At 43.1% G+C, this 26,818-nt stretch overlaps 1 protein-coding gene across 8 annotated transcripts in view; it reads left to right on the top strand.

The window, feature by feature from the left end:
• ARID1B (AT-rich interaction domain 1B) overlaps positions 1 to 26,818 on the top strand; it is a 439,972-nt gene that overhangs the window by 378,405 nt on the left and 34,749 nt on the right. For 5 of the 8 annotated variants that reach the window (XM_047769862.1, XM_047769858.1, XM_047769859.1 and 2 more), the window contains 3 exons: positions 16,465 to 16,610; positions 23,142 to 23,251; positions 23,963 to 24,121. In XM_047769862.1, coding sequence (XP_047625818.1) covers positions 16,465 to 16,610; positions 23,142 to 23,251; positions 23,963 to 24,121 — 415 coding nt within the window. The remainder of the gene's footprint in view (positions 1 to 16,464; positions 16,611 to 23,141; positions 23,252 to 23,962; positions 24,122 to 26,818) is intronic. The other 3 variants (XM_047769863.1, XM_047769861.1, XM_047769857.1) reach the window with 2 other exon arrangements.

Genomic DNA, 26,818 nt, shown 5'->3' with positions numbered 1-26,818 from the left:
TGGTCCAAGGTGCCCTCCTTCCACCCCGCCTCCTGTCCTCTATCCACGGCCCAGTCTGAGCCCTCACAGCTGGGTACCGAGCTACCATCTGCGAGGGCGCCCAGGGACCAGTCTCCCGTCAGTGGAGGACAGGCCCCTATTTACTCATCCAGACCCCTTGTCCTCGCGTCCAACCTCAGGGGCCTGCTAACACCTCTGCCCCCCACACACCCACGAACTCACAGCGGACAGACTGGGGTTCTCAGATCAGAATTGGCATTGCAGCCCACCTGCCACCGACAGCAGCACAGCCTAGCCAATCCTAGCTGTTCAGAGTTGCTGCTGGTAGGACTGTTGAGATCACGGATGTCTCAGGTAGTACCACTGGCCTCATCAGCAACCTGCTCGGCTCTCAGGCTGAAACCAGGAGCTGTGGAGTTGTTCTAGGTCCGAAAGCTCATCACTTCAGCAGGGTTTGGGGCCGAGGGCCACAGGAGCAGTTTATAAGTGGTGAAGAGGACCAAGACACATTGGTCTGTCCCTTTCTGGGTTTGGGAAGTGTTGTGGGTGACCTGGAAGATCCTAAGTGAGGGGCTGGATGCTCCGATGCTTGGAGGGCCTCTTAGCTGGTAGCTATTGGACCAATTCCCTGAGGCCCCTGATCTTGTCCTTGATTATTATTATTATTTTTTTTTGCCTTTTTAGGGCCACACCTGTGGCATATGGAGGTTCCCAGGCTAGGGGTCCAATCGGAGCGACAGCTGCCAACCTACGCCAGAGCCACAGCAACGCCATATCTGAGCCACATCTTCGACGTACACCACAGCTCACAGCAATGCCAGATCCTTAACCTACTGAGCAAGGCCAGGGGTTGAACCCACAGCCTCATGGTTCCTAGTCGGATTTGTTTCCACTGAGCCATGATGGGGACTCCTTGACCTTCATTCTTATTTTGAATTCCACTTCCATTAATAGATAAAAAAATCCAAACCATAAATTTTTGTTCCTTGCTTTGAAAGTGAACTCTTGGAGTTCCCATTGTGGCTCAGTGGGTTACGAACCTGACTAGTATCCATGAAGATGGGGGTTCGATTTTTGGCCTTGCTCAGTGGGTTAGGGATCTGGCGTTGCTGTGGCTGTGGTGTAGGCCAGCAGCTGCAGCTCCGATTCCACTCCTATCCTGGGAACTTCCATATGCCAAAGGTACGGCCCTTTAAAAAAAAAAAGAAAGAAAGAAAGAAAAACAAAGTGAACTCTTACTGGACTGCCTGTGATTGTTAAATGCTGACCAAGCGAGAGAACTTGCTGGATCCTGCCCCTCCAGCTTCTTGGGGGCAGAGCAGCTGGTGTGAACATAAACAACTATAGTTTTGCACAGCTCAGGCTCTTGCTGCAACATTTGTTACCCTAATTTTGAACAGTGTTTTGCTGAAACAAATTAAGTAACTTTGTAGCCAAACCCACCTTTAGCTCAGAAAATCTATAAGAATTTTGGGAGGATTTGTTTGGTTAAATTGGAAATAACTATGTTGATACATTTCCCAGCATTGCAGCCCTGGACAAGCGTGTTCCTTGTTGGAGGGCTTTGCAGAGGGTTGCCATAGCAAAGTGTTTGAGATGCAGATCTCAGGACTCTCAAATTCTACTTTTTTTCAGCTGACAGAGTGGTCCATTACAGTACAAAAAGTCTGAATGCACACGGGATGTGTGCCTTCTCAACTGTCCCCCTTCTCAGTGGCACTTGGTCAGCTCGTTGCTAGTGACTCCTCGGCTCCTCGGTGTCTGGCAAGCTGATTGGCTCCATGTCCGAGGTGCCCAGACCGCCAAGGAGACTCATTCACTCACTCTCCCTTACACCTTGTGCCCCGGGGACGGGGTTGCCCTGGTTGAAGGTGGAAACTCCCATCACTGAAGAGGAATAGCCTTCCCAGGAAATCATTCAAGATCTTTTCTTACTGGTATTACCGTCTCAGGATAAGCTTTGTTAAAATAAAGATCTTTAACAGAATAAAGTTAGAAAGGGGCACCTTTTATCTTTCTGAAGGGGATGTCAGAGGCAACTTAATTTTTATTTCACAAGGGTCTCATTTTCACCATAGGGAACTATATACCACTTGCAGTCTTGTCAGAGACGAGTAGGAAGCTGAGTTCTAGCCCCACAAAGTTCCAGACTCACCTCTTGCAAGGAAAAGACAGGGTTGGGACCCAGGACTGCCCTCTGTGGCTTTCGTTCTCGCCCTGTACTTGAGGGACGTACTAAGGTCAAAGTCTCTGCTCGTGGCATCCGCAAAAGAGAGACCTTCAGTTCATTTTTGTATGATTGCCGGTAAACGTAATAACAGAACAATGGGCTTAACAAACCAAAACCAACTTTGATATGACGAGAACACTCTTCGTTATCAATTACCAAAATTCAAGTAGCCAGAATGGTATTTGCATTTTCTTCGCACCCCGACGAGGAAGTCTCTCACTTCAGAAGCCTTGAGCTCTGTTTGCTCTCCTGGCTGCTTCGAGAGAGAAGGTGAGGATCAGCCAGCTGCTTGAGCAACAACTAAAGCCCGTTACCTGCGCCGCGGCGAAGAGGAAGTACTGAAGCCCCAAACTGCACGACAGGTGCCGTTTTAGCGCTGCGTGCCAGGCGCAGCGCTGATACCAGGCTGGAGCCTCCTCTGCGGAGTCTGCAGGAAGGAGTTAACAAAAAGGGAGGCGAGGTTTCTGCGGTGACGGGCTTTTCAGAAATCCAGGATGGAATCCGAGGATTCCCCCGTGCCTGGTGGCCACGGCTTCCCTGAGATGCGGGGAGAACACAGCTCTTGGCAGGAAGGTGGAGACGACCAGGAGGCCTGCTCTGGGCACAGGCCCTGGGGGCAGCGCCCCCACATCCAGGCCCAGAACAGAGGGACACGCGCGGGAAGACCTCTGCGCCGGCGATGTCCGTTCCGGACAATATGTGAACAGTCACCACGGCCTCCGTTGAAAGGGTCTTTTTCTAAAGAGAGATGGTGGGTGTTACTGCATTCCTCTTGGCCTATGCTTAAAGGAGAAAAATAAAATGTAAATGTATCAATTATCAAAGGGTTGGGTTTGGGACGTTACTAACTTACAGCTGGGAGAAGAGGCCTCACGGTTGTTGCTCTAGCTGATTTATGGCCGGCACTATGCCTGTTTCAGCTTTCTGCAAGGGGGCAGGCTTGGAAAGAGATCATGTTCCCAGCCAGGGAAGATCTTTGAAAACAGACCCAGGAAGCATTGGAAAGGACCTTCCTGCCTCGGAGGTGGGGGTGGGGGGGAACGGCTGAAGTAGAGGGCCCTCCCTCTGCTCTCCAGACTGCCTATGTGACTTTGCCTCATGGCAGCTCAGGCCAGTGCCCAGGGCCCAGGTCGTGTCTCACTAGGATGGTCTCTCTGGGGTCTGCCCTCCCAGCAGCTGTCCCTACCTACCCCTTGTGCAGCCCTGCGGCCAGGAGACATCCCGCCCCCTTTCCTTCCCGCACTGGTGTCTGACATCGGCAGGTGCTGTCAGTGAACCTCCTAGTGGGCTCGGCTCCCTGCCGCTCCCCAGCCCCTGTTCCCCGTGCCACCTTCTTTCCTGTGGGCTCTGGTGGCTGCCGCGCACCTGTTGCCCTGCATGCATTCTTCCTGCCTCTGGAGTGCCCTCCCCTCCAGCCAGAGACGGATGCCTTTGAAATACATATCGTCTTCTGCCACTTTGGCTTAAAACCCCTAGACCCATCCTGCTCCTGGGAGGGTACAGAGACCTCACAGAGCAGTAAGCCACAGCGCCCTGGCCCTCGCCTCCCTCCCCCTCGTCTCTTACACTGTCCTCTCTCCTCGTCTGAGTGAGCGCCGTTCCATCCCTCAGATCTCCCCTGAGAGAGGGTTGGAGGGGCCAGCATCCCTTCCTCTGAGCGTTCCCTGCCCTCCTCATTGTAAGGGCCCCAGTGGGCCCTCCCTGCATCCACCAGGTGAGCTTGCAGTTGGACACTCCCTGCTCTGGTCACTTCACTTTGGTTTGCTTCTCTTGGTGGCTGGTGTTCGCCTTCCTTCCTCCCGCCTCCCACACCCAATACGAAGACGTGACTGTAACTCTCACCTAGACAAGGCATTTCTGATTAATTTTGTTGTAACAGCTGTCCTGAGTGGAAGGGGTGCAGTAGGTTTTGTTTGTTTTTATTATAGTTGATTTACCATGTTCTGTCAATTTCTGCTGTGTGGCAGAGACCCAGTTACACAAATACATGCATTCTTTTTCTCCCGTTATCCTCCATCATCATGTTGCATCACAGGTGATTGGATATGGTTCCCTGCGCTACACAGCAGGATCTCATTGCTTAGCCACTCCAAATGCTATAGTTTGCATCTACCAACCCCCAACTCTCAGTCAATCCCACTCCCTCCCACTCCCTCTCCCTCCACCTCGGCAACCACAAGTCTGTTCTCCATGTCCATGAGTTTGTTTCTTTTCTGTAAATGGGTTCATTTGTGCCGTATATTAGATTCCAGATATGTGATATCATATGGTATTTGTCTTTCTCTTTCTGACTTATTTCACTTAATATGAGTCTTTAGTTCCATCCATGTTGCTGCAGATGGCGTTGTTGGCTGAGTAGTATCCCATTGGATGTATGTACCACATCTTCTTAAGCCATTCATCCATCAGTGGACATGTAGGTTGTTTCCATGTCTTGGCTATCATGAATAGTGCTGCAGTGAACATAGGGGTGCATGTATCTTTTTCAATGAAAGATTTGTCTGGATATATGCCCAGGAGTCGGGATTGCTGGATCATATGGTAGTTCTATATTTAGTTCTTTAAGGTACCCCCATACTTTTTCCATAGTGGTTGTGCCAGTTTAACATTCCCACTGACAGTATAGGAGGGTTCCCTTTTCTCCACACCCTCTCCAGCATTTGTTATTCATGGACTTATTAATGATGGCCATTCTGACCGGCGTTAGGTGGTACCTTGTTGTAGTTTTGATTTGCATTTCTCTAATAATTAATGATGTTGAGCATTTTTTCATTTGCCTGTTGGCCATCTGTATATCTTCTTTGGAGAAATGTCTGTTCAGTTCAGCCCATTTTTCCATTGGGTTGTTTGTTTTTTCGATATAAGTATAAGTTGTTTGTATATTTTGGAGATTAAACCCTTGTCAGTTGCTTCGTTTGCAACTATTTTCCCCCATTCTGTAGTTTTTTTTTTTTTATGGTATCCTTTGCTGTGCAAAAGCTTGTATATATATATAGACAACATATATTGTCCATATGTAGAATCATGTCATCTCCATAGACTGAAAATTTTACCTCTTCTCTTCCAGTTTGGATACCTTTTATTTCCTTTGTTTATCAGATTACTGTGGCTAGGATTCCAATACCATGTTGAATAAAAGTGGTGAGAGTAGTCATCTTTGTCTTGTTCTAGATTTTAGCAAGAAGCCTTTCAGCTTCTGTCCATTGAGAATTATATTGGCTGTGGTTTGTCGTAAATGGATTTTATTATGTTAAGGTATGTTCCCTCTATACCCACTTTGGTAAGAGTTTTTATCATGAATGAATATTGGATTTTGTCAGATACTTTTTCTGCATCTGTTGAGATGATCACATGGTTTTTGACTTGTCAGTGTGGTGTATGATGCTGATTGATTTGCGTGTGTTGAACCATCCTTATGAACCTGGGGTGAACCCCATTTGGTCATGGTATATGATCTTTTCTATATGTTGTTGGATTCAGTTAGCTAAAATTTTGTTGAGAATTTTTGCATCTATATTCATCAAAGATATTGGCCTATAGTTTTCTTTTTTGGTGGTATCTTTGGTTTTGGTATTAGAGTGATGGTGGCATCATAGAATGTCTTTGGGTGTGTTCCTTCTCCTCAGTCTTTTGGAAAAGTTTAAGAAGGATGGGTATCAGTTCTTCTTGGTATGATTGGTAGAATTCACCTGTGAAGCCATCTGACCCTGGACTTTTGTTTGTAGGGAGTGTTTTATTACATATTCAATTTCATTTCTAGTGATCAGTCTGTTCAGTTGATCTATTTCTTCTTGATTCAGTTTTGACAGGCTGTATGTCTCTAGGAAGTTGTCTGTTTCTTCTAGGTTGTCAAATTTGTTGGCATATTATTGTTCGTAGTGTTCTCTTATGGTTTTTGTATTTCTGTAGTATTGTTGAGATTTCTCCTTTTTCACTTCTTATTTTATTGAGTTCTTTCTCTCTTCTTCTTGGTGAGCTTGGCCAGAGGTTTGTAAATTTCATTTACCCCTTCAAAAAACCCAGCTCTTGGTTTTATTGAATTTTCTTCTATTGTTTTTCATTTCTCTATTTTATTGATTCCTCTCTGATCTTTATGATTTCCTTCCTTCTGCTGACTTTAGGGTTTTTGTTTTTTTTTTCCATTTTTATTTTTTTTTAATTACTCAAACGAATTTATCATGTCTGTAGTTGTATAATGATCATAACAATCTGATTTCACAGGATTTCCATCCCACAGCCCAAGCACATCCCCCCACCCCCCCAAACTGTCTCCTCCGGAGACCATAAGTTTTTCAATGTTTGTGAGTCAGCATCTGTTCTGCAAAGAAGTTCGGTCTGTCCTTTTTTCAGATTCCACATGTCAGTGAAAGCATTTGATGTTGATGTCTCATTGTATGGCTGACTTCACTTAGCATGATAGTTTCTAGGTCCATCCATGTTGCTAAAAATGCCAGTATTTCGTTCTTTTTAATGGCTGAGTAATATTCCTTTGTATATATGTACCACATCCTCTTGATCCACTCCTCTGTCGATGGATGCTGACTTTAGGTTTTGTTTGTTCTTCTTTTTCTAATTCTTTCAGGTGATGGATTAAGTTGTCGATTTGAGATTTTTTTTCTTTTCTGAGGAAGGCCTGTATGGCTCTGAACTTCCCTCTAAGAAATGCTTTTGTGGCATCCCATAGACTTTGAATGGTTATGTTTTCGTTATCATTTGTCTCAAGGTGTTTTTTAATTTCCCTTTTGATTTCCTCATTGACCCATTGGTTTTTTAGTATCATGTTGTTGGGGTTAGTTTTGTGCCCCTGTATACGGTCAATCCTTGAGAATGTTCCATGTGCACTTGAAAATAATGTATATTCTGATTTTTTTGGATGTAATGTCCTGAAACTATCAATTAAGTCCAACTTTTCTATTGTGTCATTTAGGATCTCTCTTGCCTTATTGATTTCCTCTCTAGAGGATCTGTCGATGGATGCGAGTGAGGTGTTTCCTGCAGTTATTGTATTCCCATCAATTTCTCCTTTTATGGTTATTAGTATTTGTTGCATTATTTGGGTGCTCCTACATTAGGGGCATATGTATTGACAAGTGTAATACCTTCTTCTTGAACAGATCCTTTTATCGTCAATAGTGTCCCTCTTTGTCTTTCTTTATGGCCTTTGTTTTAAAGTTAGTTTTGTCTGATATGAGTATTGCAATTCCCACTTTCCTGTCTTTTCCATGTGCATGAAATATCTTTTTTCCATCCCCTCTTTCAATTTATATGTGTCCTTTACCCTAAGGTGAGTCTCTCTTAGGCAGCATATTGTAGGCTCTTTTTTTTTTTTTTTAATCCGGTCTGCCACTCCATATCTTTTGATCGGAGCATTCATCCATCGACATTTAAGGTGATTTTTTCTTTTTCTTTTTCTTTTTTTTTTTGTCTTTTCTAGGGCCGCACCCGTGGCATATGGAGGTTCCCAGGCTAGGGATCTAATCGGAACTGTAGCCTCCAGCCTATGCCACAGCTACAGCAATGCCGGATCCTTAACCCACTTAGCAAGGCCAGGGATTGAACCTGCAGCCTCATGGTTCCTAGTTGGATTTGTTTCTGCAGCACCATGAAGGGAACTCCTTACAGTGATTATTGATAAATATGTATTTGTTGCCATTTTAAACCTTGTTTTCTGGTTGATTCTATGTTTCTTCTTTGTTCCTTTCTCTTTTTGGTTGGATTTTTCTTTTTTATTTTATGCTTATGTCTTCTTCTTTTTAGTTTTTATGAATGTGTTGTTTGGTTTTGATTTGTGGTTGTGCTGTTTTTCAAGTATGTTAACACCTTCCTATGTCTGCTTACTTTAGCCTGATAGTCATATAGGCTCAGATACATTCTCAAAAAGAAAGAGAGAGAGAGAGAAAGAAAAAAGAGTCTAGATTTTCTTACTTTCCTTCCCCACATTTTATGATTTTGATGTCCTTTTTTAACGTCTTCATGTTTAACCTTTTGCTATTCCTTGTGTTTATGGTTGCTTTTACAAGAGGTTTTCTCCCTCCCCCCCCTTAGATCTTTATACTGTCTTAAATGATTACTTTCCAGTTGTGATTTCCTCCATCCTATTTCTTCTTATTCCTTTTTTATTTAGAGGAGCCCTTTCAGTATTTCTTTTAGAATGGGTTTATTATCACTGTACTCTTTTAGTTTTTGTTTGTTGGAGAAATTCTTTATTTATCCTTCTATTTTAAGTGAGATTATTGCTGGATAGAGTATTTTAGGCTTCAGAATTTTCCCTTTTAGAACTTTGAATGTATCTTGCCACTCTCTTCTGGTCTGTAATGTTTCTGTAGAGAAATCAGCTGATAGCCCCATGGGGGATCCCTTATAATTAACTCTTCATTTTTCGCTTGCTGCCTTTAGAATCTTCTTCTTATCTTTAACCTTTGCAGTTTTTGCTATAATATGTCGTGGTGTGGGTCTATTTAGGTTCAACTTGTGTGGGGCCCTCTGTTTTTCCTTATTGATTTATTTGTTTATTTATTTTGTCTTTTTGCCTTTTCTAGGGCCTCTTCCCATGGCATATGGAGGTTCCCAGGCTAGGAGTCTAATGGAGCTGTAGACACTGGTGTACACCAGAGCCACAGCAACATGGGATCTGAGCCATGGCTGCAACCTACACCACAGCTCACAGCAATGCCAGATCCTTAACCTACTGAGCAAGGCCAGGGATCGAACCTGCAACCTCATTGTTCCTAGTCGGATTCGTTAACCACTGCGCCACGATGGGAACTCCTGTACTTCCTTATCTTGATATCTGTTTCCTTTAGATTTGGACAGTTTTCAGCCGTAGTTTCTTAAAATATATTTTCAATCCCCTTTTCTTTTTCTTCTCCTCTGGAATCCCTATTGTGCAGATTGGCCTGCTTATCCCATATCCCATACATCTCTTATATTGCTTTCATATTTTTTCATTTGGCTTTCTGTCTGCTGTCCTGATTTACATTATTCTATCTTCCAAATCACTTATGTGTTCCTCTGCGTTATTCATTCTGCTCTTCAATGCCTTTCAGCTTTCATCTCTGCAAATGAATTTTCTAATCTTTTGCTCCTCCTTATATTTTCTAGTTCCTTTCTAAAGTGATCTACATTACTGTTCATATCTGCTCTTAATTCTTCAGTGTTTTCATTTTCTCCTTTTTGAACTTGGTGTCTGTTAGACTACAGAGGTCTGTTTTATTGTTTGCTCCTTCGGTAGAATTCTTTTAAATAGGAATGGTTCCTGAGTGTCTTCATTTTTCTTATTCTATGAGTTTATTCTCATAGTATTCGAGGGCTATTTATATGTGAGAGAACCTCCGGGTATTTTGTGAGGGTTTTTGTTTTCTTGTTTTTTGGAGTTTCTTTTGCATGAGGGCTGCTTTTTATTTGGATGTTTGCTCTCTCTTTCCTAGTGTGTGCAGGCTGTTATCCTCATGCCGGTGTATGGCTAGTGCAGAGCTGCCAAGGAGATGGAGGCAGTGGGCAGGGCTAGCAGCCACTGCCTGGCCTCTGGGCACTTGACAGTAGCAAGGACCTGTAGGGAGGTGGCACAGGCTGCTCCTGGTTACAGGGCCCTGGGAAGTGGCAGTGACCCTCATGCAGGTGTAGGCAGTACCCAGACCATTTGGCAGTGGCAACAGCAGGGCATGTGCATTCCCAGAAGAGTGGGAGCAACAATGAGTGGCACTCGGTTGCAGTGCCCACCTCTGCACTGATCCCTGAGGCGACTGGGGCTGCAGGTGGTACCTGTTCATGGACCCTCTAGTGGTGGCAGGCCACGCCCACCTCTGGAGTCTGAGATGACTGCAGTGGTTTACCCCCAACCCATAGCCCACACAAGCGACTGCCAGAGGCGCCCCACCACTGAGAGCCCACACGTGTGCAGAAAAAGATATTCCTGTGGCAGTCTACCCCTCCTCCTCTCACCCTCCCCTACAATGGTACCTTGCTTCTCCTGTGGACCCAGGCCTCCCAGGTTCCCTCAGCTATGGCTCTCTGCTCCCCAACCAGTGGTGTACCACTCCCTAGCCCCTCAGGCTGTCTCCACACAGCCACCCCTCGTCCTCTCCCCAGAACTGACCTCCAGAGCCTGCGTCTCAGTGCCCAGCACCCTTCTGAGCTGTGGTGACCAGGGCAGTGGTACTGATGGTCTGTGTGGCGCTCTCTCTGCTTTGCCCTCCTCGACCCAGCTGCTGTGCTTTTTCTCTGAGCTTTGAGGTCTCTCCATCTTGGCTGATCTACCCATCAGTTTGGTGGCTTCCCAGGGTGTGGGTTCCTTTCCTCTTTCGCAGTGCCCTTTGAGGATTGCTCATCCCATCCTGATTCGTTTCCCCAACCACCACCCCTTCTCTCTCTCTCTTCTTTTCTTTTGTACCATGTGGAGGGTTCCTTGCACTTTTTGCAGGTTTAAGGTCTTCTGCCAGCATTCAGTAGATACTCTGTGCGAATGGTTCTACGTGTCGGTTTTTTGGTTTTTGTTTTTGGGGTTTTTTTAATGTGTTTGTGGGAGAAGGTGTGAGCCACATCTTACTCCTCTGCCCTCTTGATCCTCCCTTCCCAGCTGTTTTGTTGTTGTTGTTATTGTTGTTGTTGTTTTTAAGTAGCATGTGGCTGTGCCTCTTTACAGGAATCTACAGTTTTTATGTCATTGGCTCTTCAGTTTGTTCTTTGGCTTTGGCTTAATGGTGTAAGTGACACTTTACCTTCACTGGGTTGATTTCTGGCAGAGCAACTGGCTTGTTGAGATTATAACATTACTTTGCCACCAGACCTGCAGTTACATTCGCTGTCACAGGTGCATTGATCTATTAGCCACATGAGAAGAAACTACAGCTCCAACAGCTTTTGCTTCTGTCTTGATTTTGTTGTTTGGGGGGCATAGCTAGTGATCTTCATTCTTCACATATTAGATTTAAAATCATCTTGACTGAATGGACCCCTCTTGGTACCACTTTGGAGGAGCTGATGTGTAACATATCTTGAAAGTCTGTTCCACCAGTGATGTGGACACATACGTGGAAATAACTGTGTTTATTAATCAAAATAGAGCCTCCTGTGTAATGTTATGTATACAGTTGGAGCTCTCCAAGGGTAAACTCTGCTGGATTTGGGCTTTTCAACATTTCAGATTCCTGGTTCTGATAACTACTGGGTTTAAGGGAGAGAGTGCCCCAATTTTCAGTGTTGGTCTCATTTATTTTTGTTGGTAAGCAGCCTTTTCTGGCCTCATAACTTAAGCTACATCCAGTGACAGTCCATATAAAAAAAGATACCACTTGGCAGTCACTTGCAATAAAGCATGCATTCCTTGATGTTCCTTTTGAGCATAACTCGAGAATGGTATTTTCAGGGCTGGGACTCGTCAGAGTGGAGTCTTTGCCTCTAGGACTTTGTATAAAGTGGCTTCCCTCATATGGTTCCTATTTCCAAAGCATTTCTTCTGTCTGTCCCTACTTTTCTTCAAAGAGCTATATCAGAAATCCATTCATTTTCAAAATAAACATTTCACACTTTGCTGTCTATCCCTATTGAGAAAAAATACTTTAAATTTTATTGTAGTTGACTTACAAACAAGATATTTAGAAATGTGTGGTTACTCTGTATTGGATTTCATACTGCTGTTTTTAACCGCCAAGTTCAAACTGTTGAGAAGCTATGTTCTCCTTTCTGCCTTCGCAACGAACCATTGGAAATGGTCGCTTTAAAATTGGTGTTTGTGTCTGGGTATTTCCCTGAAAGCCAGCACTTCATTGGCAGATTAATGTGTAATGTTTGGGAAATCTCCAAAGTTAATAAAAGGAGAGTCCATGAAAAATCACATGTGTGTGTATGCGTGTGCGTGTGTGTGTGTGTGTGTGTGTGTGTGTGTGTGTGTGTGTGTAGACTGAGGAGCAGGAGTGAGGTGTGCTAGAAGGATGGGCACTTCTGAATTACCCTTGTTGTAATAACCTGTTTTGTCATGGAGTGACAGATCTTAAACACTTAGGTCTAGTCCCAACCAAAGACTGATTAAAATAAAGTTCCTCTGGATATTCTGCAACTCCGTGCGTGTAAATAACAACCCCCGCCCCCATCACACACTGACACTTACCAGCCTGGACCCCTGGCCCCGGCAAGCACAGGGCCATATGGCAAATGAGTTGCAATTTGTGATTTCACCCAACACAGTCATTTTCACAGGGCGAAGTCCAGCTGCTGCGGCGGCAGCATGGCAGCAACAAAATGTTATTTTCCAGTGTTTATCAGCCCTCCTCCCCCATATCACTGGGCATCCGTTGCCACAACCATTGCAGGGTAGGAATCGCTGGCATCAGGGTGGCCGATTCATTTGTAACAGAAACCACCACATCACAGAAATGATAGCCCAGCAGTTCACAGACCCAGAGATCAATGCCAGGTACAACCGGCATTTTGGTGGGTTTTACATTGAACGTGATTCCCTCGTGTCAGTTTGTATTTTTGCTTGTTTTTGTTTTGTTGCTCTTATTTCCTTTTGAAAAAAGCAATTGTCCAGTGACTTATTTCTTCACTCTCCTAACTCCATTTGGAGCATTCCAGTCGCTGCTGTGGTCAGAGAGGGAGCTGAGAGTCGGTGAGGGCTGCCTCTGGACCGGCACTGACTTCTGCGGCCGCTGTGGTCCCAGGACTGGTAGTCAGCCCCACCAACCCACTTTCTGTCGTCAGCCACGGAAATGTTCTTGTATTGATGTCCCCAGGACGAGTTGGAGCGTTGGAGCACCGGCCTGGTCACCCCCATCTTCTGTTTCCTTCCAATAAACAAATTGTCTCAGTTTCCAAACTTAAGTGGAAGGCATGCATTGAAAGCTCTTTTCGTATCAAACCCATTTTGCTTGTTCAAGATCACCAGTAGTCGGGGCAGAAGTTTCCAAAGCAGTCCTGAACAGGATTTCTTCTGTGAGCCTGGCAGGCTGGCTCTCTCTTCCCCATTTAGACAGGTGGCCGAATGCTGTGCTCACGGCCACACCTGCCCTGCTCTCCTGTGAAGGCTCGTGTCCCTGTCAGCTGCTTCTCTGCTTGGCTGCTTAGTGCCCTAGAGACCCATAGCGCCCGGGGTAAACTCCTTCCTAGAGGCTGGTGTCCAGCGAGCTGGTTTATCCTCTTCTAGCACCTCTCACTGTGTCCCCCTCGCTGAGTGTGCTCTCCAGCAAGCCTGGGGAAAAGCCACTCTGATTTGTCACTTTCCACAATGAGAGAGGAGAATGGGAGACAAAAGGAACAGAAGCGGGCTGCTTGGTCTCATTGAGAGCCGCTGGGTCAGAGGGCCCATGAGAAGAAGTCTAGTGTCCCCAGCTGGAAGCAGCTTGGGGACTTCTATTTCTGCCGCTTTTACTAGCTGTGTGTCTTCAGGCAAGTTATTTCAGCTCTCTGATCCTTATTTTCTTTTTCTGTATGTGAGCACAATGCTGCCTCCCTTTCTCCAGGAATTAAAAAAAAAATTTAATATGTAAAGTACCTAGAAATCGTGCCAGGCATATTTGTAAGTACTTAATAAATTATTAATGTTATTATCATTTCCTTCATGTTCATATGTAAAAACTGAGGCTCGGAGAGCCAAAGGGATCTTCCCCCTGGATCCCAGTGACAGTGAAAGGTGTCACTAGTGACCGAGTCAAGACCTCTGGCTTTTCAACCAAACTCTTAAAACTACTGACATGGTTTAATAGAGGATGATCGTAACCAGCAACTAACTGACATGCAGCACACAGACCTTTCCGTCGCTACCTTTTTGCTATTTTAAGAGTAATTTTAAAGCCTCTGTATTCTGCACCTTCACCATCGTGTGGTGCTTGCAGATGAGCTGTGCAGCCTGGGGAGAGAAACAATAGATTAGAGCTGGGCCTCTGGGGTTACTTAATTTAACCATCTGCCTGGTGGATTTTATATTCTGATTCTCTTTTTCCACCATAGTTATAAACAAGGGTGCTTAAGGAACTGTTAGTCTCATACACACGTTGGTTTCATCACTTTGTGAAGCTGAATTTGGTGGAAGCTTGAAAAGATGGCCATCTTTCAAAATGTCTATTTATAAGGATAAAAATGTTCTCTATCAATTCATTCATTTAACACATACTTTTCAATAGCTGTGATGTACTCGTTTGTACCTCTCAGGAGGCATATACACCCAGAAGAGCCAAGACATGCCCATAAATTGTTTTAACTTACAAAGGGAGGTGCAGAGCTATAAAGCTGTAAAAAACTGTAAAAGGCACAGAGTCTAGAGAAGACAGAGCTTCCAGGCTGGGGAGTAAGGACGGCCTTCCTAGAGGAGGTGGCCTCTGAAACTGGACCTTCAGCAACCAGCCAAAGTTGGGTGAAACTTGAAAGCAATCACTGACTTGGAAGTGGTCTCCAGAAAACATAGCCTATAAGCTGAGGATGCTCTTAATGAGATTTATAAGCTAAGAAATGAAGAGAGCAGTCCCAACAGGTGCTACTTGTTTTCCTTTGAAAGTTTCATAAATGCCTAAATTGTCTTCTGTTTGAAGGAAAACACCTCAGAAGGGAACCTCAGATATTGGCATTAATGTCAGCAGGGTCTGAATGATGACTTTAAGACCCTAACTCTAGAGGGATGTGTTCATAGCTGATGGGCAGTGTATTTATAAATACTGGCAACCTAGACGTTCGCCAGAAGCCACTGAGTGAGCTCAGACCCATTCTAATGAACTGTGGTATAATCTTGCATCTTCAGTTGTTCGAAGGGGAACTTTAGTGAACCGAGGATTCAAGGCAGAGGTGACACTCCTTGCTCTCAGAGCCACCCTCACAGCATTAGCCTTTCAGCCTTCCAGAATGTTCTTTCCAAGCCATCATAGGTGTTAGTTCTACAGAATTTCTCTGAATGGTGTGTATAATATGTAAAAGAAGAAAAAAAATCACTCAAACCTTTGATACTTTGAAGCAAATAGGCGTGTTTGAACTTCTACCAGCCAGAAAGTTGAATCCACTGAAAGTAGCTACACATAAAGAATAGTATTTTTAATGACTTAAGTTAATTTGTTAAAGAATCTCTTTAATTTTTTTTAACTATTCATTGAGCCACCAAATGACAGTTTAATGGAGATGGAGTGGGTTGTAATCTTATTTCATTTGGAACACGTAAGCAAAGTGTCTGTGGATTTTACCCCTCCTATTAGCTTTAATCCTAAGAGTAACTAAGAGTAATCCTAGTTAGTAGCCAAAACTTTGAAAAATGTGTGTTTTTTTTAAATATACTATTTACATAAAAAAAGCTTGACTACAACAGTGGAATCTTTTCAAGATTTTGCCCCATTGCCATCATCTTTCTTTTTGCGTCGTAAATTTCCTGGGAGAATTAAGCTACTGTGCCTTTTAAACCTCTACCCCCGAATCCATATCTCATTACCAGCAGTTAGAGAAATGACATTGTGTGGCAGTTGTCTCCTTCAGATCAAAGAGTACCCTATTCCTCCTTGCAAGAGTGAAGAGAAATTTGTCTTTCACAAAACATAGGTATAAAACAAACAAAACTAAGTCACCAGAAAAATGAGCCATTGCAGCAGTGGGGGAGGGGTGACTGGGCGCCTCAAAGGGACACTCAGAGCCAGTCTAAGCTCCCCTTCCCTCCTGTTTCAGCAGGAGTCCTACAAATAAGAAGTGAAAGTCATGTTTCCTGGGTAATTTTAATATAGGGAAACCGAGGTGTTTTAATCATACCTAATTGCAGAATGTTAAATAGTAAGTTTGAAGGGAGTTTTGGAAATACTTAATCCTATATTCATTGTATTAGAAAATTTAGGTCAAAAAAGAAAAAATTTCAAACAATATTCCCACATTATCCATTTGTTTTTTTTAACTCATGACTCGGTTTTGTTAATAAAGAGTCAGATCTCTTTAAATGTTAGAAATTAATTTTGCTTGCTTTTGTAATTCCTGTTCTTATTTCAAGTACTCTCTTTCTTGCTTATATTCCTCTGTGTAAATTATAACCTGGAACACCTGACACCATTATCTGTGAAATTTTCTTATTTCGAATTTTTACATAGTGTATTAAATAATTAGTAGCAATAGAGTTCAGCCTCCCGCTCCAAGAAATAAATTACTTTAAGGGAACAAGAAAAAGAACAGCCCCACCCCTTGCAGAAATGACTGCCATGATGAGAAATGCCTGCTGGACAAAGCAGCCGCTACTGTGTGCATGGCCAGTTTATGGATGCATGTGCTCTCTCTCTGTGTAGGCAAGGTGCTTTTCCCGGCATGAACCAGAGTGGACTTATGGCTTCCAGCTCTCCCTACAGCCAGCCCATGAACAACAGCTCCGGGCTGATCAACACCCAGGCGCCCCCCTACAGCATGACGCCCAATATGGTGAACAGCTCAACAGGTAACCTTGGTGGCCCCGTGCCTCTGAGGGCTGCCCCCCCCTCCCCGCTTCTCCTAGGCTCGCACCACCCAGAGTAGAAAAGCAGCTCCAGCCATCGGATCACGTGGTGAAAGAGGGGAAATGACTTCTCTGCTGCTTGGATACTTGCTCAGCCTATTAAGACTTGAGGGCTACATCACATTTTGTGTAAATGATTTTTATTCATCCTGTGTTTTATTCATGCATGTGGACTTATTTCAGGTGTTAGTGGAGATTGCTTGCTAAGTATATACACGAAGCGCCCTTTATCTTTGGACATCACTGGCGGTGTTGGGAGATCCCACGACAAAGTCCTTATCCGCCACTCGATGGTGGAGGAGATAAGCGGTTGACGGTCACTTTCAGAGGGAGGGGTTGGGGGGCAGAAGGAGGGGCTGTCTCAGATAGGTTGGTTTTTTCCATTTAGGGAAACTTTAAATGTACACATGGAAACAGTTGTCTTTTAAGTCCTATTTGCAGACTTTCACTACTGAGAAATTATTTTTTTAATGGATTGTTTTAAATTTCTCATGATGTTTCATTTTTTCAGCGCACTTCATGATCTCAGCAATTGCATTCTCACCAAATCCCGTCTGATTAGTGCAATAAGGGTCAGTTGGTGGCAATAACAAGAATGTCTAAAACTGTGCAAATATTCCATGTTCTTAGACCCCTTAGACCCTGAACCACCTCCTTACCAGCCCCCTACCTCTCTAGTGATGATGGGCACTGCTTCGGGAAGGAGGAAGCGCTGGCGTGTTTCACCGGAACCCTTAACGTTCTCTGGCGCTGCATCCTGGCGCGCTTCCCTCTGTCGTTACTACAGAGCTTTGCGTGGCCAGCTGTGTGTGCCCCAGGGCTTTAGGACGTGTTAGGAAAACACCGGAGTTAGAGGCTGGGCTCCCTCTTACTACCTTTTCTCATTTCCTTGGCCTTTCTGGCCTCTCCATCTTTGAAAGGCCACCCCAGGAGCTATTCTTTCTTTGTCAGGAAGGACAGACAGCTTAGAGGCTGGGCTTGCATCCTGAGTTTCTGTGTTGTGGGTTCCTAGGGTCTAATTTAATAGAGCGATTCCCTGGTAACTTCTCTTGCAAAGTTTATGGAAGAGGGGCACAATCTTTAAGGCAAGAGCCTGCTGTGGTCCCCTTTGAGAAAATATAAAAATACAAAAATAAAAGTTTGCGGAAGAGGAAAAAATAGAAACTACTGGTGAAAGTGAAGCTTTTAAAATAAATACATAAATAGCCCTTCCTGCTGTTAAGCAGGCAGTCACTCATCCCAGTAAGGGGAGTGTTTTCACATGTGAGATCAAAGTGGAAAGCTCTCATACAGTCTGTCAGCCAGAAGCGTCCCCTTCCCCTCCCGGCACCATCCCAGGTAACACTGTATTTGAGTTATGACATTACGTGTTTTGTCTGGCTTGCTGCAATAAAATTACTTCAGAGCACTGAAACGACAACAAGAAATTTTCACCCGCTATTAGCAGGACTCACTTTTACCTCTTTTCCTTTGGACCCCAGAGCCACAGAAACAACCAGCAACAAATAGATGCCCTGCCTAAGAAGATTTATGTATTCCTAAGGAAAAACCAGTTTAATGGAGATTCGCAGCGAGGGTTTCTTTTTATTATTATCATCAGATAATTCAGCTATTCGTTACTTCATACAGAAGAAGTGTTCAGTGAAAGGCCATTTATCCTCAGTCTTTTGTATTGGCTAGTAGTAGTATATTTTTTATTACATTGTGCATTTTGAAATATTGAATTTTTAATAATTGAAACATTTATCACATTTTCCTCTACACGTTTATATGATTTGATTCCAGCTTTGTTAAGTCAAATGCTACCTGGTAGAAAATAGTCATCCGGCACTCGGAGGACCGTTGAGGCGCTGGCGTTGGCTGTGTGTCTCTTGCTAGGGACACGTGAATCTGCTCTGACTGTGTTACAGTCTCAGAGGGAAAGGGGAATAACAGAGGAGCCCGGAGTGTTACAGTGTAGCAGCTCCCGGCCTACACTTGACTTTTCTAGAGATGGGCCAGAAATGGCTGGATCATGGTCGAGTCAGTCTGCTTGGTTTGGGCCCATGGAGATAAATGATCAGTGATAATAGCAAAGCGTTTTCTCCAACAGAGGACACTTTTGGAGAAAGTGCAGATCATACACATGACAGCCAGGGGGATTTTATGAACCTCACTTTGCAGCGTATGCAACTGGCCACCTCTTTGCTGAGTTCAAACAGTTGTGCTGTAGACAGCTTGTGGGGCCAAAAAACGTCCTCCTGTGTAGTGACAAATTGTTACAAGCTTCAGTGAACAAGTAATGATTTAAATGGAGTCAGTGTGAGTGTAGGAGTGTGTCTCTCTTCACTTCAAATGCGGGGAGAAGTGGGGTGGTGGGCAGTGGAGATTGTTTCCCTCTAAGGGAGTTTCCTTATTTTCTTTCTTTCTTTTTCTTTTTCTTTTTTTTTTTTTTTTTTTTTTTTTTTTGCTGCACTGCAGCATGTGGAAGTTCCTGGGCCGTGGATGGAACCTGTGCCACAGCAGCACCCCAGTGACCATGCCCAGTCCTTAACCCGCTGCACCAGAGGAGAACGCCTCTAAAGGGGCCTTTTTAAAAAAAAAATTGGGGTAAAAGATGAGAAATCTGTATTACTATAGGCAAAATTATAAATTATGTATAACATGGTTAAGTATACCCTTCTCTAATACTAGTGCCGTTAGTTACATTGTCCTTATGTGCATTTCATTTTATAATAGTCACGAGTCATATAATTATCTGTTGTAAACTGTCCCCTTAAAGAAGACATCTACCTTCCAGAAGATACCACCATCTGCGATTCTAAGCTTGTCTTACCAGAAGTCACCATATAAAGGATAGGGCACTTCCTTCAGAATAACCTGCAGATGGTACATGAGCAGCCGTATGCCACTGTGGCCACCACTGCCCCCATAGGGGAAGGTCAGCATTGAGCAGTTGCTGGGGAATCTTTCAGGGCACTGGTGATAGAGCCAGAGGGGCTCATTTCCCTTATGCGAATTAACAGTATTCTTTGTATGTCTGCCGCATGTAAAAATAGTTTTGAATCTCTACCAGTGTACACACGTAGATAGACCCTTTTGTGTTTTCAAAAACAAGGAAAAAATATCTTCCAGAGTTTGCTCTATTATTTACCATGAAAAGAAAAGAACGATCTGTGGGTTTCTGGTCCTGTTTTACCATTTTCTGGGAATGATTTGCAGCCTTGCAGGGAGACTGAGTAAAGGAAGCTGGGAGAGTGGGAATGAGTGTTTAAGGTCAGTTTTACTCACACCATATGTTCTTTATGTTCTTTTTGAATATATTAAATCCAGGATGGACTAGCCGCCTTAGGACCTTGACCCATACTTTCTTTAAGAAATCATTCTAGCTCTTAAATTCCAATGATAAAGCCAGAGGCTAGTTCTTGAAATGTATTTACAGTACTCACACAGCACTTTCTGCAGCCACGGAGACTTTACTGCCTCTTTTTATGTCTGAACTTTACACACTGGATTACTGATGTCACTAGGAGAAAGAACAGTGCCTTGGTTTTACACATCCTTGTAGTAGTGGTGGTCTCTCTCTTCTGGGAAAGGAGAAAAAAATAGCGCCCCTGGAGTAGCATTGCCTTGGGAGGTACATGGCTCTTTGCAGAGACTCATTGAGAATTCTGCTAAGAAGTCAAAAATAAACATTTTAACAAAAGGACTAGTCAAAGCCACGGAAAGGAAAGATCTTATGATCCATTTAGTATAATAAAACTTACATTGTAAGGCAGAAGTGCTAAATACTCTATATTCTATCCTTATCTACCTCTCAAAATCATAAAGCAGGTGTTCCCACTGTAGCTTAGCTGGTTAAGGGCCTGATTAGCAGCTAGTGTGGCTAGTTGGTTAGTGTCTGTGAAGATGCGGGTTCGATCCTTGGCCTCACTCAGTGGGTTAAGGATCCAACATTGCCACAAGCCACAGTGTATGTGGCAGATGTGGCTCGGATCTGGTATGGCTGTGGCTGTGGTGTAGGCCCCAGCTGCCGACCCCTAGCCCAGGAACTTCCATGTGCCACCAGTACAGCTGTAAAAAGAAAACAAAAATAATAACATAATAATAATAATAATAATAAATAAAAAGTATGACTTTTGAAATATTTATGTTTGCAAACCCCAAGTGCCCATTTTAGATTATGTAATAGAAAATGAAGTTTACAGAATTTTGAACCAACGTGTATATGCTTATATTCATCTGTGATTTTTAAAGCACTGTAAATTATCATTAATTATCATAATCACATTGGCCTAGTTCTTTATGCCAAAGAGTCACTCTTGTGTACATTAACACATTTAAGGCATGCAGAAGGAATTACTAAGAAATCAGTATGCCCTGTTCTTCAAAAATAATACTCAAGCATTATTTATTGTAAATACTTTCAAACTATCCATTATAGTCTTTAGAGGAGCAGGATTTAACAGAAGCTGTGTGTCCATGACTTCGCCACTTTCTCTGGAATTGTGTAGCTGTCATTCCTTTGAATCCACTCTGAATAACTAGCAAGGACACTGGACTTTCACAAAGAAGCCCCTCTGTCCACACTTGTGCCCCTCTTTTTCACTTCTATTCTTCTCAAAAGGGTGTTTCTTAATGTACAGATTTACTAATTCATCTCTCGCTAGACCCGAGAGGTAAAACTGCATGAAAGCAAAACCCACCGCTTTGCACAAGCCTGTCTTCTTGGTATACTATCTCTCAGCTGCTTTTTTGAGGTTTCACACATCCACAAAAATAACAGCATTTTTAGCTGATCCCAATAGATTTTTCTCTGCAGCTGCATCACTTGAAAAAGCTTTTTGTTCCAGTTCTTAAAGTCTAAGTATTGAAAGTAATTTGGAAAAAAAAAAAGAAAGAAAGAAAGAAAAACATCCCAATTATGATTTGTGTGTGTAGTGATGACTTCAAGGGCTGACTGGGCTGCAAATGGGCTTTGAAAAACACGCCAATGTGCCCATGGAAAATGCAGGCGTTTCAGAGTGCATCATTGAGTGCGCTGATGTAAACTCCTGGGCACGTGGCTGGGTAGGCTTTTTTGGCAGGACCTCTGGTCTCAACCTGCAGTGATGCTAACGATATTAGCAAATTAGCACCACAAAGCTTGCCAGCTAATTCGCCAGAGCCCTGCTCACGCTCTCACTGCTGTAATTAAAACTAATTATTTTCTAAAACATAGTAATACATGAATATGTGCAATAATCATTTTGTAGTGGGCAATCTGTGGAGCTTTTTTTGGGGTGGGGGCACATTACGCGGCATTTGCACTGCTGTGGTTGGACCAGCACTTTTCCTTTGCAGGACGTAAAAAGGGTGCTGTCCGTAAAACCTCAGGTTTTTTTTTTACTTTGAACAGAGAATGTTTTCTGATTTTCTCTCATTTATGAGGCTCTTCACTCTGTCCCTTCCCCCTTCTCCTGCCACCTCCCCTCACTCTGCCTCCTCACACAGCTGTTCGGTGTGGTGCTTGCAGCCCAGTGCTGTGCAGATGGTTTGCACAGTGGGGTTCTGCAGAAATTCAGCTGTTATTCCCTGGATATCTACCCTCATTCCCTACTGTAGCCTTGTTCTTCCTTAAAAAGAAATCTAAGGCAGTGTTTTTAACTTGCAAATGTCTCCTAGTATTTGCAGTAAATGTGTGTAAATCACTTGTTCTCTGGTGAGCCTTTTATTCTAAAGCCGAGATGAACCTGATTCAGTTCCTGAGCCTAGAGATAGAAAAGTAGTTTTGTCTGGGATCTAGGGTTGACTCTTGAGCTGGCGTGAGTGTCTGGCCTGGGCCTTTGAGCGGCAGCTCAAAGGACTGATCTGTATACACACAGCACCGGAATGGAAGGAAACCAGCCGCGGTGCAAAATCATTAGAAATCCTCGCCTTCAAAAATTACTTCTGATGATTGTTTTTGATGCCGTCAGTTAGGAGTGTCTTCCATCACCGCAGCCTGTAATAGATATGATTTCGAATGAAACAATATCAGATGGCAAATGACGTCACAAACTATGGACTATGTGAATTGCGGAAGTTAAGAGAGCAGTAAATCCTCTAGTCCACCAGTAAAAATACACACATCCAGCATTTGCTTGCATCACCTAATGAGCAATTTAGACATTGGGCGTATTTCCACTTAGACCTACTCTATTAAAGCTGTACTACTTTTGAAAAAATCGCTATGGGTAAAAGTTGACTCTTGGTGGTTGAGGTCTGGAGCGAATGATTGCCTCTCTTCCCCCCCCCCCCCCCCCCCGACAAAAAAGGGTTACCAGAATGTTGTGCTACTCAGATTTCAGAAATGAGTATTCTCTGAGGTACCCTTTCTTTCTCCTTTTTGCTCCTCTTCCTCGGAGGGACATTCAAGTGCCCTGCGCGTGCCTCACTCAGTAGCTCGTGTTAGCGGGAGCGCAGCCCGGCGAGTCACACGTATAATCCTGAACTCTTTCTCCTGTTTTCGATTAGCATCTATGGGTCTTGCAGATATGATGTCTCCTGGGGAATCCAAAGTGCCCCTGCCCCTCAAAGCAGATGGGAAGGAAGAAGGCGCTGCCCAGCCGGAGAGCAAGTCGAAGGTACTCCTCTCTCGTCTGCACGCGGGGTGGGGCTGCCTCGCTGGCGCTGCTCTGGCTCACTCCTCCTGTTTTCGTTTGGTTTCTTCTCCTGTGCATGCCTCCATCTCGTGCCACATGTTTGCAGCCTTCTTCCCCCACCCCGCTTCATGGTGTGGATCTGAAAGTTACTAGTTCTGATGGCATTTAACTCATGGTTGTGGGAGAGGGGCGGAGGGACAGGACCCACCCAGAGAGGTGCTGCGGGGGTGGGGAGAAGGAAGGGATCTTGCCTGGTTTGGATTCTTGCAGCCATGTTCTCTGCCTTCAGTTTATAGCTTCCTGTTTTGGCCGCCTCAGCAACAACAACATACTTAATATTTTGCTTTCCTGCCTTATTTGATAAATAAGGTGAACAGCTTTTTTTTTTTTTTTTCCTTTTCTTTCTTCCATAAGGGGTAACCCATGCTTAGCATTCCGTGTAAGCTTGAAGTAAGCATGGTGGCTTAGTGGCCTTATCCAGCATCCAGCGAACTCACCAAGTTATACTAATTAAGAATGTTGTTTTAATACTTTTCTATGTATGTGTGTTTGTGTGTTTGTTTGTACGTCTTTATATATATATATCTATTATATATAAGAATCAGTCTGTTAAACTGGATGTGCTTTTTGTTATTTTAAATAAAGTTTGCCCTACTTTGTCTTTTTTTTTTTTTTTTTATTCCTCTACCACAGGATAGCTACAGCTCTCAGGGTATTTCTCAGCCCCCAACCCCCGGCAACCTGCCAGTCCCTTCCCCAATGTCCCCCAGCTCTGCTAGCATCTCCTCATTTCATGGAGATGAAAGTGATAGCATTAGCAGCCCAGGCTGGCCAAAGACTCCATCAAGCCCTGTAAGTGGCTCTGGTTTTTTGTGTTTTTTTTTTGTTGTTGTTGTTTTTTGGGGTTTTTTGATAATTGATTCTACTTTAATGCTTGCTTATTTATTTGTTTTATAAGACTTTTTCTTCATAATTTATCCATGAAAGGGTTTTCTTTATAATTATGCTAGTAATAAAATGAGAAAAGTTTGTATGCATCATACGAGTTGATTGCTGGTAATGAAACCGCTGATGTAAAGAAGCATCTTTATACAAAGCATGCGATTGTGTTACTGGGTCCAAACTCCTTCACACGGTGACTTTGTTTAAATGTCTGATCCATTGTGTACTTACAGAAGGTCTTTAAAATGAGTTAACTTCTCCATTTACATGGGAACTAATAGCAGCCATGGAGTAAATGACAGGTTTGGCCTTTGGCCTAAGTCTTTCATGTGCTGTTGTGTCTGAAACACATCTTATTTCACAACTGCCTATCTTGAAAATATAAATATTACACTCTGGGCACAGTTTCGAGTATTATCAGCCCTGCTTTGTTTCAATCTACTTGTCAGAACTTAACAGAAGAGTTAGGAATGTTAGTGCACATGAGTATTTGGAATGCTGCTTTTAGAACGTGTGCCTGTATCAGAATTAGTCGAGATAGAAAAATTATATCCTGCACAAGCCTACTGATAATCTTGAAATTAAGTGTTGATTTCCATATATATAAAATTCTGTTTTATATATATATATATATACACACTATGAATACATACTAATTAAGAATATATATATATAGGTAGGGGTTTTTTTAGCCTTAATATTCTGTCTGTAGAGCCTTTATTTTCCTACTAAAGAAACTAATTCTGTGCCATTAAAAAGAAGAAGAATGGCATTGTAGTAACCTTTATTTTACATTCATATAGGGAATCAAAAGATCTTAAAAAAAAAAACTTAACATGCAATTACTTGCCAAGAAGGCTTAATTAAAACGCTAACTTTTGTAAGACAATGTATTGAAGAGCACAGCTCAGGAGAAGTAAGTTAGAGGAGGAAGACTCCAACTGGAGAATCTGGCAATGTAGTCAAAACCCCAAAAGGAGGCTGCTATTAATTATCCACTGCGGGTTTAAACAGAGCCGAAGGTTTGAAGACTTGGTGGTTCCAGTAAATGTCTGTAAAATTCATGTGGAGCTCTAGTATAACCAGCATTTTCCTTTTCAGAGGAAAGAAGGGTAATATTCACATTACCTTCTATGTAGATGTGTGTTTCGCTTTTTCAACAACTGAGAGGAAATGAAAAATGTTTCTATTGTGGGTTAAGCAGAATGAACGGGAGGGGAGAGTACAGCTCCTTAATTCTGATGTCTTTGTGTTATTTGCTTTGAGTCTCAGAAGGCAGCCAACATTGTGGGGTGCGGGGGGGGGGGGGCGGTTTGCCCATAATCTACTCTGGTGTTTTGTTTTGTTTTAATCATAGGAAAGGCATTTTAGAATCAGTAATACTCTCAAGGTAACAGAACCCCAATTATAACTTTTCAAAAACCTTTGTTTATCGACTCAGTGGGAAAATGTTCAGAGGTTGAAAATAATCTTTAAAACCTTAAGATCATAATTGAGAATAATAATTTATTAAAGACTTAGTAGACCATATTATATGTTTAAAATTTCTGTCTTGCTGATTTGTGAATTATAAAAAAAATGATTGAGATATTTATTATATTTTAAGTTACTAGTCATATCATCTCTATCCAGTGAGTCTTACAGGAAACTGTTATCAAAACTCTACTTTCTACTTAAATAAGAGAAAAAAGAAAGCCGAATTAGGGATTTGATTTTCTAACTGTACCAGTGTTACCCTTAAAATTGCACATTCCTTTTTTTTCTCTTTTTTCTAAATATTTCCACATACTTTATCTCTTCCTCTACCATAAGCATTTCATGTTTAAGAATTTACAAGCAAATTTCTGCTCCAGTCATAGAACCAGAGAAGATGTGGTTTGAGCTGGTGGAACATGTTAGGGTTTGTTCAGTATTGAGAAAACAGCCCCTCCTGGCATGAAATGCTCATTCAGGAAGGTCACCAGAGGAGATTGCTGTGAAGGACCTCGCATTATCTCTGCTGTCAGGTTGCTGCAGATATGTATGATGGAGGAGTATTTAACTTCTCTTTCTGAGACCTAACTTTAATTTGTGCTTAAATTGCTCCAACAGTGCTCCTGAGAAAACCGATCTCATAGCAGGCCTGAAATGTGTTAAACGACAAAGACGCTCTGTACTCTTGACAGCCTGCCCTGGACCAACATTGTTTTGTTACAAAATATTCTAAAATCAAAATAAACATTTGCACACACACACACGCGTACACACACATCACCAGGCATATGGTAAAAGCTGCTGAAATGTAAATCTGCCTCAAAGACGCAACGAAAAGTGTGCTTATAGACTTAATTGAGTTATGTGCGAGGAAAACATTTGTGGCACCGTAATAATGTCTTGCTGTAATTTTTCAGCAATCTTTATTTCTTTTTCTTGCCTCCATGACAACTTCATGCCATAGGATACAATTTTTACGACACTAAAGCAATAGGAGGTGGTCCTAGTGGCCTGGAAAAGTTAACCTTCTCCCTGCAGGGTAGGTTTTCTGCCCCTTGTCTGTGGGTAGGGCATAAATGACGTTTGTCCAGAGGTTACATCAGAGCTGATGTCTGTGAACAAAAAAGGTGTGTG

Source organism: Phacochoerus africanus, chromosome 2, assembly GCF_016906955.1.
Source record: "Phacochoerus africanus isolate WHEZ1 chromosome 2, ROS_Pafr_v1, whole genome shotgun sequence".
Lineage (NCBI taxonomy): Eukaryota > Metazoa > Chordata > Mammalia > Artiodactyla > Suidae > Phacochoerus > Phacochoerus africanus.
The sequence above is the reverse complement of the archived record's forward strand: the minus strand, read 5'-3'. Positions and strand labels throughout refer to the sequence as shown.